The sequence below is a fragment of the Poecilia formosa genome, unplaced genomic scaffold, assembly GCF_000485575.1.
Source record: "Poecilia formosa unplaced genomic scaffold, Poecilia_formosa-5.1.2 Scaffold1142, whole genome shotgun sequence".
Lineage (NCBI taxonomy): Eukaryota > Metazoa > Chordata > Actinopteri > Cyprinodontiformes > Poeciliidae > Poecilia > Poecilia formosa.
This window is the reverse complement of record NW_006801081.1, coordinates 1-14,500: the sequence shown is the minus strand read 5'-3', so window position 1 is coordinate 14,500 and position 14,500 is coordinate 1. Positions and strand designations below refer to the sequence as shown.

The following is a 14,500-nucleotide window of genomic DNA, read 5'->3' as shown; positions in this document are numbered from 1 at the left end:
CAACCAGAACCAACCAACAGCTAATCAACAACAACCAACCAGAACCAAAGCCGTGTAGAAACCTTTGGAGGGGCATAAGGTCAAAGTTAAAAAGGGGCACATTGAACAAGATCTTAAAACGCCGTACACCAATATAGCAACAATCCAGATTAATCTGGAATTTAATTGGATCCTATATCATTCCCATCATGCGGGGGCAATGCAAAGCAAATGTAGTATATTTTCCCCAACTGTCCTGGAAGGCTGAGTTGATCTGAGACTGTAGCTGTTAGTCAGACCAGAGGAGAGAAGGTCAAAGGTTATGAAGTTATGAAATAAGCTAATTTGCTGTCATTTTACTAAATAAGCCCTAATAATATCTATTTAACCTCTAGAACAACTTGGCTGCTGCAGACTGATTTATAGATCAAAAAGCTCAAATGGTTAAACTCTACATAACTGTTTGATGTTTGAACTTCTGATCTAGAATTATAAGACTGAGACATCAAGGCAAAGAAAACTCAGTAGCTGCTGGTAGGGGCCATTCAGGGGCCTCCAGGCATTCAGGGGCCCCTAGAAATGGTTGAATTGTAACACAGACCGTAGATCTAAAGCTGTAGCATCATTTATAGAGAATGACAATCTTATTAAATTTTATTTAATGCATCCAGCTGAGATAAAAAGTACATTAGGATTTAATTAGGAAGTTTACTTTGTAAAAGTTTAAAGAATCATCTTGATAGTTTGATTGTTGTGTTACCATGGCTACAATATGGTGTAATCTTTGTGTTTCAGTTGGGTTTGTTCACAAATACATCACAGCAAATAACCAATAATCAGTGATTGATTTTAAACTGGGCCAATAAACCTGGTCTCCCTCTCACAGATTCACCTTATCGATATTTAATCATGTTAGTGATGCTGAGGTTCTTAGTAGGACGGGGCTGGTTTTTCCCGCTATTGCAAGGACAATTATGAAAATATAAACAGAAACAGTTTTTCTAACGTCAACATCAGACCTACGTTTTTATTCAAAAACCAGTGTAAATATTCTTACCCATAATCTGATAGTGAGGCTCAGATCCGCCCCCTCCTCACCATGGAGACGGTGTCTGAACAACATGGAGGCTCTGAGAGTCATTATGAGACGGAGGGCAGCCAGACTGGGTTATTTAGCTAAATATTATTGCTGAGGGGCAAAGCAGGCCCTCTGACATACAGATACAAAATATAATAAAGAATGAAAAAAAAAAACAATCAAAAAGGGCAAAGGAGAAATCAAGGATAAAAGGGGCAGGGGCTCAAGCCCCCCTCAGCCCACCTCTGCATGTGGCTGAGCAGAACCAGCAACAACCAACCAGAACCAGCAACAACCAACCAGAACCAGCAACATCCAACCAGAACCAACAACAACCAACCAGAACCAGCAACAACCAACCAGAACCAACAACAACCAACCAGAACCAACAACAACCAACCAGAACCAACAACATCCAACCAGAACCAGCAACAACCAACCAGAACNAAAGTTTGGAAACGTAGAGTCGCGTTAAGATGTTTCTTTCTGATGGCGATGGCCTAGTTAAAGGACAGAGGAGGAACCACAAAATGTTTTCCTTTGATTGCTGAGAAATGACAGGAAATAACGTGCTAGTTAGAACAGAGGACCAGATCAACAGGAAGTAAAGCCACCCAGTCACACTGGATTACCAAAATAAAACAGGAAGTCGAGCTCAAAGCGGAACCAAAACATGGAAACTTAAAACATCCAAAGTAAACAGAATCTTTTATTTTGTAAATTCATTTTAGAAAAATTCAAACTTTGCTGCTTTCTGTTCTGTTGAACATCTGGAGGAATCTAAAGCAAAACGAGAAGACAGGCGACCAGCTGTTAGCATTAAAGCTACTTCCTGTTGTCTGAAGGCCGACCTCCAGCAGATATTCATGATCTTAACGGAGACAAACCAGCAGCAGACGGAGCGGAACAGGAGAACGTTCTTCACCCCAATAAACTATTTTTAGACATCAGAAGATTTTATTATATGATGACAAAAGTCTGAAGTGAAGCGTAAAGCATTAAACCTTTCACAGTAAAACTAACGCTGATTTTTTACATGATGAAGGTGAGCAGAAGTCTTCAGATCTGGCAGTAGCAGCATCTCCAGGTTCCTACAGCAGGACGCAGGCGGAGGACGGCTTGCTGCTGAGCATGCTCACTAGGTTCAGGCTGATCTGGGCCGGGTCGAAGCCCTGCAGGTCGGAGCGGCCGGCCCCGCCCTTCTCCCTGGAGGTGACCCGGTACCGGGCCTTCATGTTCCTCAGAGGGTTGTGGTCCGGGTCGACCCGGTCCGGACACCTGAAGGCCTCCTGGACGACGCAGCCCTGCAGGGTGAGGCCCACGAAGCCATTCCTGAAGGTCAGCATGCGGACGACCGGCGAGTAGACGAACTGGACGCACAGCAGCTTCCCTGATGGAGACAAACAGACGCATCGGACCGGAACCGGACCCACCGGAACCACAACCGGACAAACCAGAAGCGGATAAACCAGAGAGGCAGAAGACCAACTGGGTCAGTTCTGAAATGATGCTGAAAAAGGCAGAAAGATACACGATGGAGGGACGGAAGGAAGGATGGACCAGCGCCACCAGTGGTGAAGTTCTGTTTTGGGTTCTGAGGTTCTGAAGGATTGGTTCCTGCTGTTCCTCCTCAGGGATAACAGCGGCCATCTTGCGGTGTACCTGTTGGGACCTGAAGCCATCTCACCTGAAGCGACGTCCCAGACCTTGACGGTTTGGTCCTGAGATCCGGTGAAGACGAAGCGGTCGCTGTCGGCGAAGGCAGCGCAGAGGACGCCCTGGAAGAAAAGCCCCTGGTTGGGACGGCAGAGCAGAGCGGCACGGTGAGTGGAGGAGTCTGGGTCTCCGCTGTGGCCTGAACCCGTCCAGTCTCACCTGGTACTCCATGGTGTGGTCCAGGGCCACCGGGTCCAGGGCCCACAGCCGCAGTGTGGCGTCCTGGGAGCCCACCAGGGCGTGCGTCCCCCAGTTGCTGGCCGTGACGCAGGTGATCCCGGAGCTGTGAGGCTGCAGGTCGGCGCCGGCGCCGGCGCCGAAGTCGTGCAGCTTCACCTCGCCACCGGCCGTCCCGTACAGCAGCCGGCGGTGGGGCAGCAGCGCCATGTGGGACGGGGGGGCGTGGAGCAGCGGGGCCGTCGCCAGGGGCCCCTCCACGGCGGGGAAGCCGTCTCTGGTGGCGACCTGGAACAGACGCAGCGTGTCCCAGTGGGCGACGGCCAGCAGGCTCTCCTGGGAGCCGAGGGCCAGGCAGAGCACTGGGGCCAGGCCCTCTGGCGGCGGGATGCACAGCGTCTCCTGGGGCAACGCCAGAGGGTAGATCAGCACCGTGCCGCTACGCAGCCCGCACAGCAGGAGGCGCTTCTGCTGCGCCAGCTCCAGGCAGCTGACCTCCGCAGACACTGGCAGGCGCTCCGACACGGAACCTGGGCAGAAACGGGCCGGGTCAGAGGAGAACCCGGATCCGTAGCTCTGGTTGGGCCCCGTTCAGAGAGCCGCTCTGACCTGTGCGGTTGTTCCAGCTCAGCACTTCCCTCTGGGTCTGGTGGCGCACATAGAACACTTGATCTCCGTCTCTGGTGACGGCTGAGTGGGCGGAGCCTGCCGGGATGTGTGGGAGGGGCTTGTGGCTGGGGTCGTAGGTCAGACTCCACAGCTGGACCGAATCCGCCGCCGAGGAGGCCGAGACCACGAAGTGGTCGTAGAGCATCAGGGCGGTGACCGGAGCGTTGCAGCCGCACAGAGTGTCCACCAGGTGGCCGGTGGTCACCGACCAGATCTGACCAAACCAGACACAACAGGACGTCACTGCCACTGGATCCTGGCTTCTTTTCACAATAAAAGCTTCATTCATTCTTTCTTTCATTTTATTAACAAACTGCCAGTTTACTACAAATACCAAAAATCCAGTTTACAGAAATATACAATAAAAAAACAGCAATAAATCCTCCTGACGGAGAATTTATCAGGAAGACAAATCATCAGAACCAGAACCAGAACCGGGCTCAGTACCAGCAACTGGAGGTCAGAAAAGACAGAGCAGAAGAACTGATCTAGAAAAACTTTCTATGTTAGAGAAAAGCAGTGAAAGGCAGTCGTGGCTGATTCAGAGGCTTGGCCTTGGGAGAGGCGGTCGTCATCTATAGAAGTAGAACGGTTAGATTTCAGCAGCAGTCGCTTCCTGCCACACAGAACCAGACCGGATGTGGCTTATGTGGAGAGAAAGATCTGAGAGGAACTTGAAGGTTGGAGAGCAGCAGAGTTCTCAGGCTGCTGCAGGAAGCAGACGGGTTCCTGCCGCACCTTGAAGGAAGAAACTCATGGATTAGTTTTGCAGCATCTCTCCTGGACAGGATGTTTCTGTTTTTTTCCAATATTCTGGAGGTTTTAACATGTGGAACGTCGTCTGATTCATCAGGGTTTATGACAGGAAAAGCTGAGTGTCATCAGCATGACAGCAGAGGTTCGTCTGCTCTGATGCTTTCACCACCTGGATGTTCAGGATGTTTCAGTGCTGTGATGAGTCGGCTCCCCTTCCTGCTGTTAGTGAGGAGGACTACCAGCTGAGCTCAGTGCCTGGTTCTCACTCGGATCAGCTGATCCGCCGCTCCAGAGACGACGCGTCGGCCGTCCGGCGACACGCAGGCAGATAAAACCTCATCATCGTGCTGCAGCTCCAGGAATCCGTCCACAGAGTTGCTGCCGATACGGAACAGGCTCAGAGTCCGCTCCCTTCCTGAACACAGCAGCAGGAAACACTGGGGTTTGGCTTGACCTCAGGACCAGAACCAGTCAAGTTGGGTCTCTGCTACCTGCTATCAGGATCTTCTCATCCTCTGAAGCTGAGAAAAGAGATGGAAGCAGAGGAAACTCTGTGACGATTTGCTGTCTTGTCCTGGAGATCTGCAGACAGAAAGTTCACCTTCATCACCCAGAACATGTGAAACAGCCTCATCACATTCTAGATCCTGGAATCATCCAGGTTAACCATAGAAATATTATCCTAGAGCCTCAGGCTCTGGTCCAGTTTCAGGTCTAAAGTTAGTTTCAGTCGTAAAACTCTCACCTGATGCAGGAACCCGTCGTCTGACACCACAAATAATGACCCACGTTTAGGTGAGGTCACTGAAACCACTGGAGTTAGGTTCCGGGTCAGCCGCACCATCGTCTGGGTCCCAGTAACCGGGTCAAAGATTCTGACCCGGTCCGAGTCATGCAGAGATACCACAAAATCTCCCAGAACCCCCAAAACCAACGAGATGTCCTCTCTGTGGATCTCGGTTCCGTCCAACTTCCAGACCTTCACCTGCAACGGCATCACACAGTAAACAAAACCCGGGTTCTTCAGAACCAGCTGCAGCTCCAACATGCTGAGGAAAGGTCCAACATGACGACACGGGACAACCCAGAATGCCCCAAAACACACAGAACCACATAGAACCGCATAGAACCGCAGAACCATGACATGAGAAGACCTGCTGACAGTAAGACAAACTGCAAAAAACCCTGCAGTCCGTCTCACAGAGAACCACGTAGGGTTCCACCTTCCATGGTGCGGAAGGTGGAACCCTCCATGAAACCATGAAGCAGACAGAACCTCAGACGGACCTTGGACTGAACCCGTCCAAAAGACAAAGAGATCCAGAACTTTATGGAGACACAGAGAAAGATCAAACCCAAAATCACAACAGAGAACCGAAGAGACAAACCCCGAAAGCAGCAGAGCTAAAGACCAAGGAACCTTCAGGACATCAAAGTCAGTCAGGCTCCGCCCACCTACCTGCATCCAGGTGTGAACAAACAGCAGCTGGTCCGACACCTGCAGGCTCACTGAGGAAGGGCCGGAGCCAGCAGGCCCCGCCTCCTGGATGCAGAACAGCTGCTGGCCACTCTTTAAGCTCCACCCCCTCAGGGAGCCATCTGCAGCCAATGAGAGGCAGTGGGCGGAGCTTTCGATGATCTTTACTGACAAGATGGCCGCTACGCAGGACAAGACAGACAGAAAGTAGCCATCATGGTCCGATCTGAGCTGTAAGAAATCTGACATGAGCTCTTGGTCCCACCTGATGGTCCCTCCAGAACCTGCAGGAGATGTTTGTCCAGGAGGCTCCAGACCGCCACCACGCCGCCGGCCGAGCCGGTGACCAGCAGCCGCACCGCCGCGCCCACAGCCAAGCAGAGCACACCTGGAAACAGCCACGCTGCGGCTAACTCACGATGCTAACCTTACTGTGAACTGATCAGGCTCACTCACATTCTGACCCGGTCTGACCCAATCAGATCGGGTCAGACCGGGTCAGACTGGTGACTGGATCAGCCGAGACACAGAAGCAGCTGATTGGCTCTTTGGAAACTCCGCCCTCATTTGGTGCAGCTGCGACTTTAAGAAGGAAACTTATTTTGTGGTTTGTCAGTAAAACTAAATGAGCTGTCAGAACCAGTTAGAACAGATCAGAACGGATCAGAACCAGCCACAAGAAAGGTTGTGGTGCTCCATTCTTTGCACCAGACTGAATAATATTTGTTTTGCCTTCTATGAGCTGAGATGTGATTGTGCTCAGCGTTTCCAGCCTCGGGCCTGTCTGTCCATGTCTGGTGTTTGGTTTTGGTCTTTGGGCTGCAGTGAAATGTGAATTCCCCCCCTGGGAGACTAATAAAGTTCTTCCACCTCCTCCTGCCCCGGACACCTTGGGCAGAATCTGAGAAATGTTCAGGGACAAGAAGACATTTGGTCGCTCTGCAAAAACCCAATGGTCAAAACTTCCCTCTGTTCAACCACATCAAAACACATGCTGTAAGGACATGGAGGACATGGGGGACATGGAGGACATGGGGGACATGGACATGGGGGACACGTTTGACCCAACCAGTGCTGTCCGTTGTCATGGATCCATCTGTTTGCTGAGATGTTGTTTAGAGCGTTATATTTATTGTGAATATATAATGTCAATGTTCCCTGTGACATGGAGGACACGGGGGACATTGAGGACACGGGGACATGGAGGACACGGGGGACATGGAGGACATGAGGGACAAGGGGGACACGGGGGACATTGAGGACAGGGGGGACATTGAGGACACAGGGGACATGAGGGACATGGAGGACATGGGGGACTGACATCTCTGAAGACTCAATGCTCCGACCTCCGTGTGGTGCAGTCAGCGTGTGCTGCAGCGCCCCCCCTGGCTGCTGCAGGAAGCTGCTCCTCGGGATCAGAACCGGCTCCGGACACGTTTGGAGCCAATCGTCGCACTGGCTGCAGAGCTGACCAATCACGGTGCGGGAGGTGGAGGCCAGGGAGGAGAGTCGGGCCAGCAGCTCGGAGTAAAACACAGACCGGTCTGGAGTCAGGGGAAGCACAGTGGGTCACCCAGAACCGACCCAAACGGGCCAAAATGTTCCCACCCAATCACACTGACCCATGTGGCCGGACAGGATGTCCAGGCTGGGCTTCATCAGGACCAGAGCCTTATGGACCAGTCCAGTTTCACAGCAGTCCATGTACTGGGAGCACTGGTCCAGGTCACTGATCAGGCTGGACACCCCACAGACCCGGCTCTGACAGTAGAGCCACTCGGCGCTGCCTGCACACAGAACCAGGAGACACTGGATCCACTGGTGGAACTGGACAGGGACGTTCTCAGGAACCTCCAGATAAAAACATGCTGGCTCACTCCTGTGCTGCAGCTATGTTTGATCTGAGCACGCTCAGTTCAGTCATGCATCATACCTACTACTTCCTGCCGTAGCTCCTCCCACAGACCGGCATGCAGCAAGTGATATGGCAACTCCTGGAGCTTCCGGACATTCGCCAATCCAGGAGCAAACCACAGCGGCTGGGGCGGGACCTTGGGAAGCAGAGAACCAATCAGAACTCAACATCCACCCTATTTGTTTCATCACACAGAGAGCACGCTCAGACGTCTCCTCATGTCCACCAGAGGAGTCCTGGTACCTTCCTGTCGGACAGTAGCAGCGTCAGTCCCGGAAGAGCCACCGGCTTCAGTCTTCCAGACCAGCGACCCAGGAAATACTCCGCCAGGATCCTGTGGGTCCGCCCCCGTCGCTCTGGTGTCAGATAGCGGGCTTTGACTACCTCTGAGAGAAGCCTAGAAGAAGAAGCTCGATTGTTACGGCCCCTGGACCCCTAGACCTTGGGTGCGTAACATCGATGTTGCTCCATAAGGACTGAAGCTGCTACTGGGTTAGGACATTTGGAATGGACATGGAGAACATCTGGAGAACATCTTACCGGCTGCTGAAGGCCAGCATGGCGACTCCGTCGGTCCACTGGATCTCCAGCTGGTCCCGCAGGTCCCGCTTGAGCCGCGCCCACAGGACAGGTGGCATCCGGATTAATGAAGGTGTTGGAGGCAGGGAATACCTGTATACCTCACTGATGACATCATCGTCCAATGACATGACATCACGCAGTTCCGCCTCCATCAGGCCTCTCCTGTAGAGTTATGACATAGAGACGGTCGGTTTTAGATTTAGTGGATCATCACGAGAACCTCCTGGTCCATCTAGAGGGAAACCCAGAGCTTCTCCGGGTCCAAGATCTACTCAGCCCAGAAGGGAACGCAACTCCAAAGACTTCTGGATCCCTTCCTCCAGCTCGGATCCAGGATCTATTTTTTTCAGTCCTGATCTGTATCTCTGGACTCATGGAACAGCAAATCCAGAACTTCATCATCTGCTCCATCCTGCCATTCTTCAGGAGAACAAGGACCAGAACCAGCTTCCTGTCTCCTCCAAACCTGAACAGTGGGCACACTTCTCCCTACCCACTAATAAGCTGATAGAAGAGCTAACTTTTGGTTTAGCGCAGGGGAGCCCAAAGCCGGTCCTGGAGGCCCGGCATCCTGCATGTTTTATTCTCTCCCTGGTGGCAGTAACCACCTTTTCAGCTTGTCAATCTTCTTCTTAGGCCTCTAATGAGCCATCATCTGATCCAGGTGCGTTAAACCAGGGAGAGAACTAAAACATGCAGGATGCAAGCCCTCAAGGATTGACTTTGGGCTCCCCTGGTTTAGCGCTTTTCTTAACTTTGAAGATGCTTAGCACACTTGGCTAATGATTTGAATTGCCATTCACTCTGTGACTTTTTGTCTTTTTTGGTCCTTTTAGTGAATAAACAGCCCAAACAAAGGTTGGATTCCAGGTAAACATATTAAGACCTGTAAAGGTTTCTTCTGCTCCACCACATTCTCAGCAGATGCTCTGCTAGTCTCCTCACCTTGCCAACACAATGCATCCCAAGGCCCCGCCCACCAGCTCTTTCCCATGTTTCTCCTCCAGCTTCAGGAGGAGCTGTGACATCACTTCCTCTGAGCTGGAGCCCAGCAGCAGCTCTGTTGGTGGTGTGAAGGATGTCCAGTTCTTGGCAGCAGACAGGATGAGCTGAAGGTGGAGAGGAGAGCCGGAGGCATGGAAGCTCTGCAGCACCGCGTCCTTCTGCTCCCGGGTCAAAGTTCGCTTAGCCACCTGCAGATGGGACTCCATGATCTGCTGCCCTTCATCACGAGACAAACGCTCCACCTCAAAGACGTTTCCTGCAGTGCCCAGCCTCAGCCGCATGCTGGCAAACGCCTCGCTGGTGGTTTCCATGGAGACCAGCAGGTGGACATTTGGAGGCACGTCTGTGGGCAGCCAGCGCAACTGGTGAGCCTGATGTTGGTCTGCCAGCTGCTCCAGGGAGTCCAGGATGAGGAGCAGAGTGTTCCCCTGCTGAGAAACCTTCTCCAGGATGTTCTGGAAGAGCCGCTGCAGCTCCAGGTGAGAGCTGACCGACATCAGGGGCCGTGGCGCCAGGCCACACGCCAGACACACCTGGAGGCAGACGCTGTTGAGGACATGGTTGATGTTTGGTCTCTGAGGATGATTGGCAGCCAGCAGCCTAATAACCAGCACCGCCTTGGCCTCCAGGACGTCCTGCATCTCCTGTGCCAGTTTGCACAGCAGAGTGGTCTTCCCCATCCCAGCAGTGCCGTGAACCACCAGCGGACCGTGGTGGACCAGGGTGGACTCCCACATGGCAAGGCAGATCTTCCCCAGAAGCCCATCTCTGCCCTGGAGACTATTGCTCAACTCAGCAGCCATGATGGTGTGCTGCCTCGCCTCTTCAACCACCCAGTCAAACTCCTCCTCATTTTCCTCTGTGCTTCCCCAGATCTTCTTCCTGTCCTCCCCCGCCAGTTTGACAGCCTCACTGATCCGGATCGTCATCTGGGAGATGAACTGCTGGCAGATGCTGTCCAGGTACTGGGCGTGTTCCTTGCGCTTTGGGTCGATGCTTCCGCTGTTCAGCTCCACGCAGTGCAGGTTGAGGATCTTCTTGGACGTGGCATACAGACGTGACTTCAGGCCGGTGAGGAACTCCTGAGCTTCAGCATCCAGCAGCCCGTCTGCAGTGAGGTCCATGAACTTGGCCAGACGTTTCGATCCGTCCTTCATCCTTTGCCGAGGAATCTCCCGGACGAAGAGCAAGGCGGACATTTGGCAGTTGTCCTTCCAGACGCCTTCCTCCAGCGCCCGTTCTGTGACTGAATGGGAAGCAGGAAATGTTAGTCCTCCTGGACCAAAAGGACAAGCTTGGGGACATGTCCATGCCGGGGGACATATCTCACCTGATGAGTAGAAGAGCTGCTTCTGCTCGGCTGTGATGTCTCCAGCCGTCTCAGCCTCAGCGGCTGCAGAGCGTAGCAGCTGCAGCAGCTGACTCTCCGTGACCCGCCAGGACAGAAGGTCATCGTCATGGAGCTTTGTCACCTCAGGTCGGAGGTCATCGTAGTGTGGGAATCGTGCAGTGACTGGCTGGAGAACATAGGTGGGTGGCACAGAGTTGTTGTCCTTCCGAAACCACTCTTGCAGTTGCTGAACACCTTCTGGATTCTTGGACAGCGTGGACAGAAGAACCTCAAACTGCTTTTCTGGGATGAGACGAGGAAGAGGTCGGTGACCGTACTGGTTCCCCAGCAGGCCCTTTGGCACCAAAACATGAGGACATGAGGAGAAGCAAAGAAGACGTGATCACATCTACAGATGCAGAAGATCAAAGAACAACCAGCATCATGGAGAAACAGCCGAGGCGTAAAGAACCTGGTGCAGAAGTTTAAAGCAGCATCATTTTCTAGATGTACAGAAACTTCACTGGCATTCAGCCGCACGTCTACGAGGTACAATGGCATTGTTCCACCGGCAGTTACTACAGGAGACACAAACACCACCGGCTGGGGTTTTACCAATGAGAGCCTGGACAATGTTAGGAACTCACCACGAAGGCCGGTCCAGCAGAAACCTTCTGACTCATCTGGATCTCCTGCAGGAAGATCTCACTGACCTCATGGTCTCCATATGGGAAGGTCCGGATCCCCCAGTTCAGATCCACCACCTGGACAGGAAGGGAGGTCACTCACAGAAAGATTACATCAGACATACGTGACGTTTTCTCTCGGTGCTGAAAGAGAACGGACCGACCTCAAAGACCAGACCCAGACTGCGGCAGAAAGACCGGACCTGTGGGTACGCTTTCTCCAGCAGAACCTTCCTCTCAATACTCATGTCTGCACAGAAACCAGAGAAAAGGCGTTCCTGTCAGAACCAGAACCAGAACCAACTGCAGAACCAGAACCAACACCAGAACCAGGACCAGAACCAACAGCAGAACCAGAATCAACAGCAGAACCAGAACCAGAACCAACAGCAGAACCAGGACCAGAACCAACACCAGAACAAGAACCAACAGCAGAACCAGGACCAGAACCAACAGTAGAACCAGAACCAGAACCAACAGCAGAACCAGAACCAACACCAGAACTAACAGCAGAACCAGAACCAACAGCAGAACCAGAACCTCTAACAGACCGGTTTCGGAAGCTCAGGTACCACGGAGCGGACCTCGCTGACGCTCCATGGCCTCCAGAACCTCGTGGATCTTCATGGCTCCTCGCTCCAGCGGTCCAGAACATGTTGGACATCTTCAGAGGATTTGACAGCGCCACTAACCCTAACCCTGGTCATGTTGATCCAGCTGGTAGACGTTCTGAGGGGAACCGGGTTGGCTTGGTTCTGGAATGGAACCTGTGGCTCATGCATGAAGAGCTCAGCTTTTATTCTGACAGTTTTCAGTAGGAAGAAATTCTGAAATGTTCGAACGGAGTGCAGACGTTTCATCATAGATGCTGCCACTGTAGATCTGGGTGCAGTAACATGTATGTGACTCCGCCCCCAAACGCTAAGCGGCATAAATACCTGGATAGCTCCGCCCACCTGTCTGAATAACCATGGCAACGGCCTCCGCTTCAGTCTCTGCATGCGCCAGCAGAGCAGCGACATGTGACCGCCTCCAGCTGAGTACCGGTTGGACCTCTGGAGCCAAAGTGGATCATTTACCGACACTTCCTGCCTCTGCGCTCGGACCGATGAACATTTCCGTGACAGATCTATTAAGAGCTTTTCCCATAAATCTTTCATGTTTTTGTTTGAGGCTAAAAAAGGTTCAGTTTCATAATTTACAATAAAAGATTAAAATCAAAACTTCTCAGAGGTTTCGGGTCGGTTCTGGTTCTTTTTATTGACTGAAAAAGTTTCTGCATGTTTCCAGGCTCCATGTCTGAACCGGGTCAGATGGACCCGGCAGAACCAGAACATTCAGGGTCACCCAGATTCTCACACATCAACTCAGATCAGCAGAACTGGACCCGAACTCTGTCCAGAACCCAGAACTCAGACCTCCAGAACCGGGCTTGGGAGCAGAACTGACCTGTGAAGCTGGAGCTGATGAAGATTCGGATCATGTTGCTGCCGGTCCTCTGAGCTCCTTCGCAGCGTCCCCTCAGGACGGCCCGCGCGCCGGAGCTTTGTCCTCCATCCATGGTCTCAGACCATCTGCCGGTTCTGGTTCTGGTTCTGTCTGTCGGCGCTCCTGCAGCTCTTTGTTTCCCTGGGCACTTTTCTCCCCTCGGAGCTCCGTGTTTCTGTTTATGGGTTCTGATGAAGCTGCAGAACCGAGCTGGACTGGTCGGCGCCGCTGCTGAAGGTTCTGCTCTGAAGATCAGCATTCACACTGGCTGGGCTCAGGGCGGCATCTCCCAGGGGGCGTCGCTCTCAGCTGCAGCTCAGACTAATTACAGCGAGGAAGAGGAGGACAACAAGCCTGTGACATCATCATCATCATCATCCTCATCCTCCTGCAGGAGCTGAAACATAAAAAACATTTTTTTTCCACTGCACTGAACTGCAGCTGAGCAGATTTAATGGACATCATGTTTGATGTTTTGATAATCCTAGTTTTTACAAGTCAGTCAAATATTCTGTTTTTTTTCTCTATTATTGAACTTTTATTATTCATTCCAACTTTATTATTAGTCTGGATGAAGAGAAACATCAAATGTCAAATAAATCTAGCTTTTTATTAACTTTATTGTATTTAAATATATTTTCTTGTCATGTGATTCAGACACGTTTTTCATGTGTTTAATATCCAGAGGTGGAGAAACTAAATAAACCCAGAAGAACTGGAACCGGTTCTGAGACTCTTTTGCTTTCAGAAGAAAACTTCTGCTCACAAATTAAGACTTTCTTGACTGAAATCTCTTGGGTCCAGCTGCAGGTGCTTGTTAACCAGAACCTGAAAACAAACTTTAGTTTCTGATGAAACCGTTCTGGTCCTGTTTGTTCTGCAGATTTACCTTCAGGCTGTTTTTACCTGCAGATCTCTGGGGATCCAGCTGACAACAACAACCTCCCATCAAATCATCATGTTTCTGTTTCCTTTACAACAATCGTAATGGGACCGGAACGTTTTTCATTTAATTTGTGTATTCTGGATATTTTTCCAGAATGTTCAACTTTTTCCCGTAAACATCCGTGTGGATGTTTACGCCTGTTTCCCCCATTCTGTTAAAAAATGAAATAAAATAAATGATCTCTGTTCCTCTGTGTTCCTCAGATTATTATTATTTTTTATTATTTTTTTTACCACAGTGGCGGAAACAGGCTTCTATACATCCGCCTCTTTTTGAGGCTTTTAAATTAGTTTTTCAGGGGAAACACTTCGCTCCAGCAAACAGGAAGGGGCGGGACGGACCGCTGTCAGTCTCGGACCTTATTTGGAAATGGGCTCATTGCACTCCGGAAGTGAAGGGGGCGCTATTTCCTATATTATCCGTGACCTCCCGTTTTTATTTTCTTTTGAAATGTGTGATACATCTTCATATTTAGGGAGGAGTTTCACTCTCAGCATGTATTTGAACTTCTCTTTTTTTATTTACTTCAGCGCAGCTCACAGTTTTTAACAAATTATGTACTTCTATTAGGTACTTCTAAATCTGCTCCTTAGTCACATCTTTTTGGGTCTACTACTGCCTCTAGTGGTGTGGGGGTGGTAACACAACTAATATAATTACATCACTAAATGAGAATAGCACAAAGTCTTTATCATT

General features: G+C 51.1%; 1 protein-coding gene across 2 annotated transcripts in view; it reads right to left on the bottom strand.

Annotated features, from left to right (window-relative positions):
• Window positions 1–13,228, bottom strand: part of nwd1 (NACHT and WD repeat domain containing 1) — a 13,802-nt gene extending 574 nt beyond the window's left edge. The window contains exons 1-19 of one of the 2 annotated variants that reach the window (XM_007544398.2): window positions 12,820–13,228; window positions 11,535–11,620; window positions 11,332–11,448; window positions 10,685–11,039; window positions 9,295–10,600; window positions 8,308–8,511; window positions 8,011–8,164; window positions 7,786–7,903; window positions 7,475–7,639; window positions 7,199–7,396; window positions 6,118–6,240; window positions 5,835–6,034; window positions 5,121–5,360; window positions 4,867–4,957; window positions 4,642–4,790; window positions 3,560–3,833; window positions 2,933–3,480; window positions 2,745–2,850; window positions 1,504–2,447 (exon numbers count right to left, since the gene is read on the bottom strand). In XM_007544398.2, coding sequence (XP_007544460.2) covers window positions 2,149–2,447; window positions 2,745–2,850; window positions 2,933–3,480; window positions 3,560–3,833; window positions 4,642–4,790; window positions 4,867–4,957; window positions 5,121–5,360; window positions 5,835–6,034; window positions 6,118–6,240; window positions 7,199–7,396; window positions 7,475–7,639; window positions 7,786–7,903; window positions 8,011–8,164; window positions 8,308–8,511; window positions 9,295–10,600; window positions 10,685–11,039; window positions 11,332–11,448; window positions 11,535–11,620; window positions 12,820–13,117 — 5,031 coding nt within the window. In that variant the 5' untranslated portion in view covers window positions 13,118–13,228 and the 3' untranslated portion in view covers window positions 1,504–2,148. Of the gene's footprint in view, window positions 1–1,503; window positions 2,448–2,744; window positions 2,851–2,932; window positions 3,481–3,559; window positions 3,834–4,641; window positions 4,791–4,866; window positions 4,958–5,120; window positions 5,361–5,834; window positions 6,035–6,117; window positions 6,241–7,198; window positions 7,397–7,474; window positions 7,640–7,785; window positions 7,904–8,010; window positions 8,165–8,307; window positions 8,512–9,294; window positions 11,040–11,331; window positions 11,449–11,534; window positions 11,621–12,819 lie in introns of both variants that reach the window. The other variant, XM_016667463.1, reaches the window with a different exon arrangement.
• Between the last annotated feature and the right edge of the window lie 1,272 nt (window positions 13,229–14,500).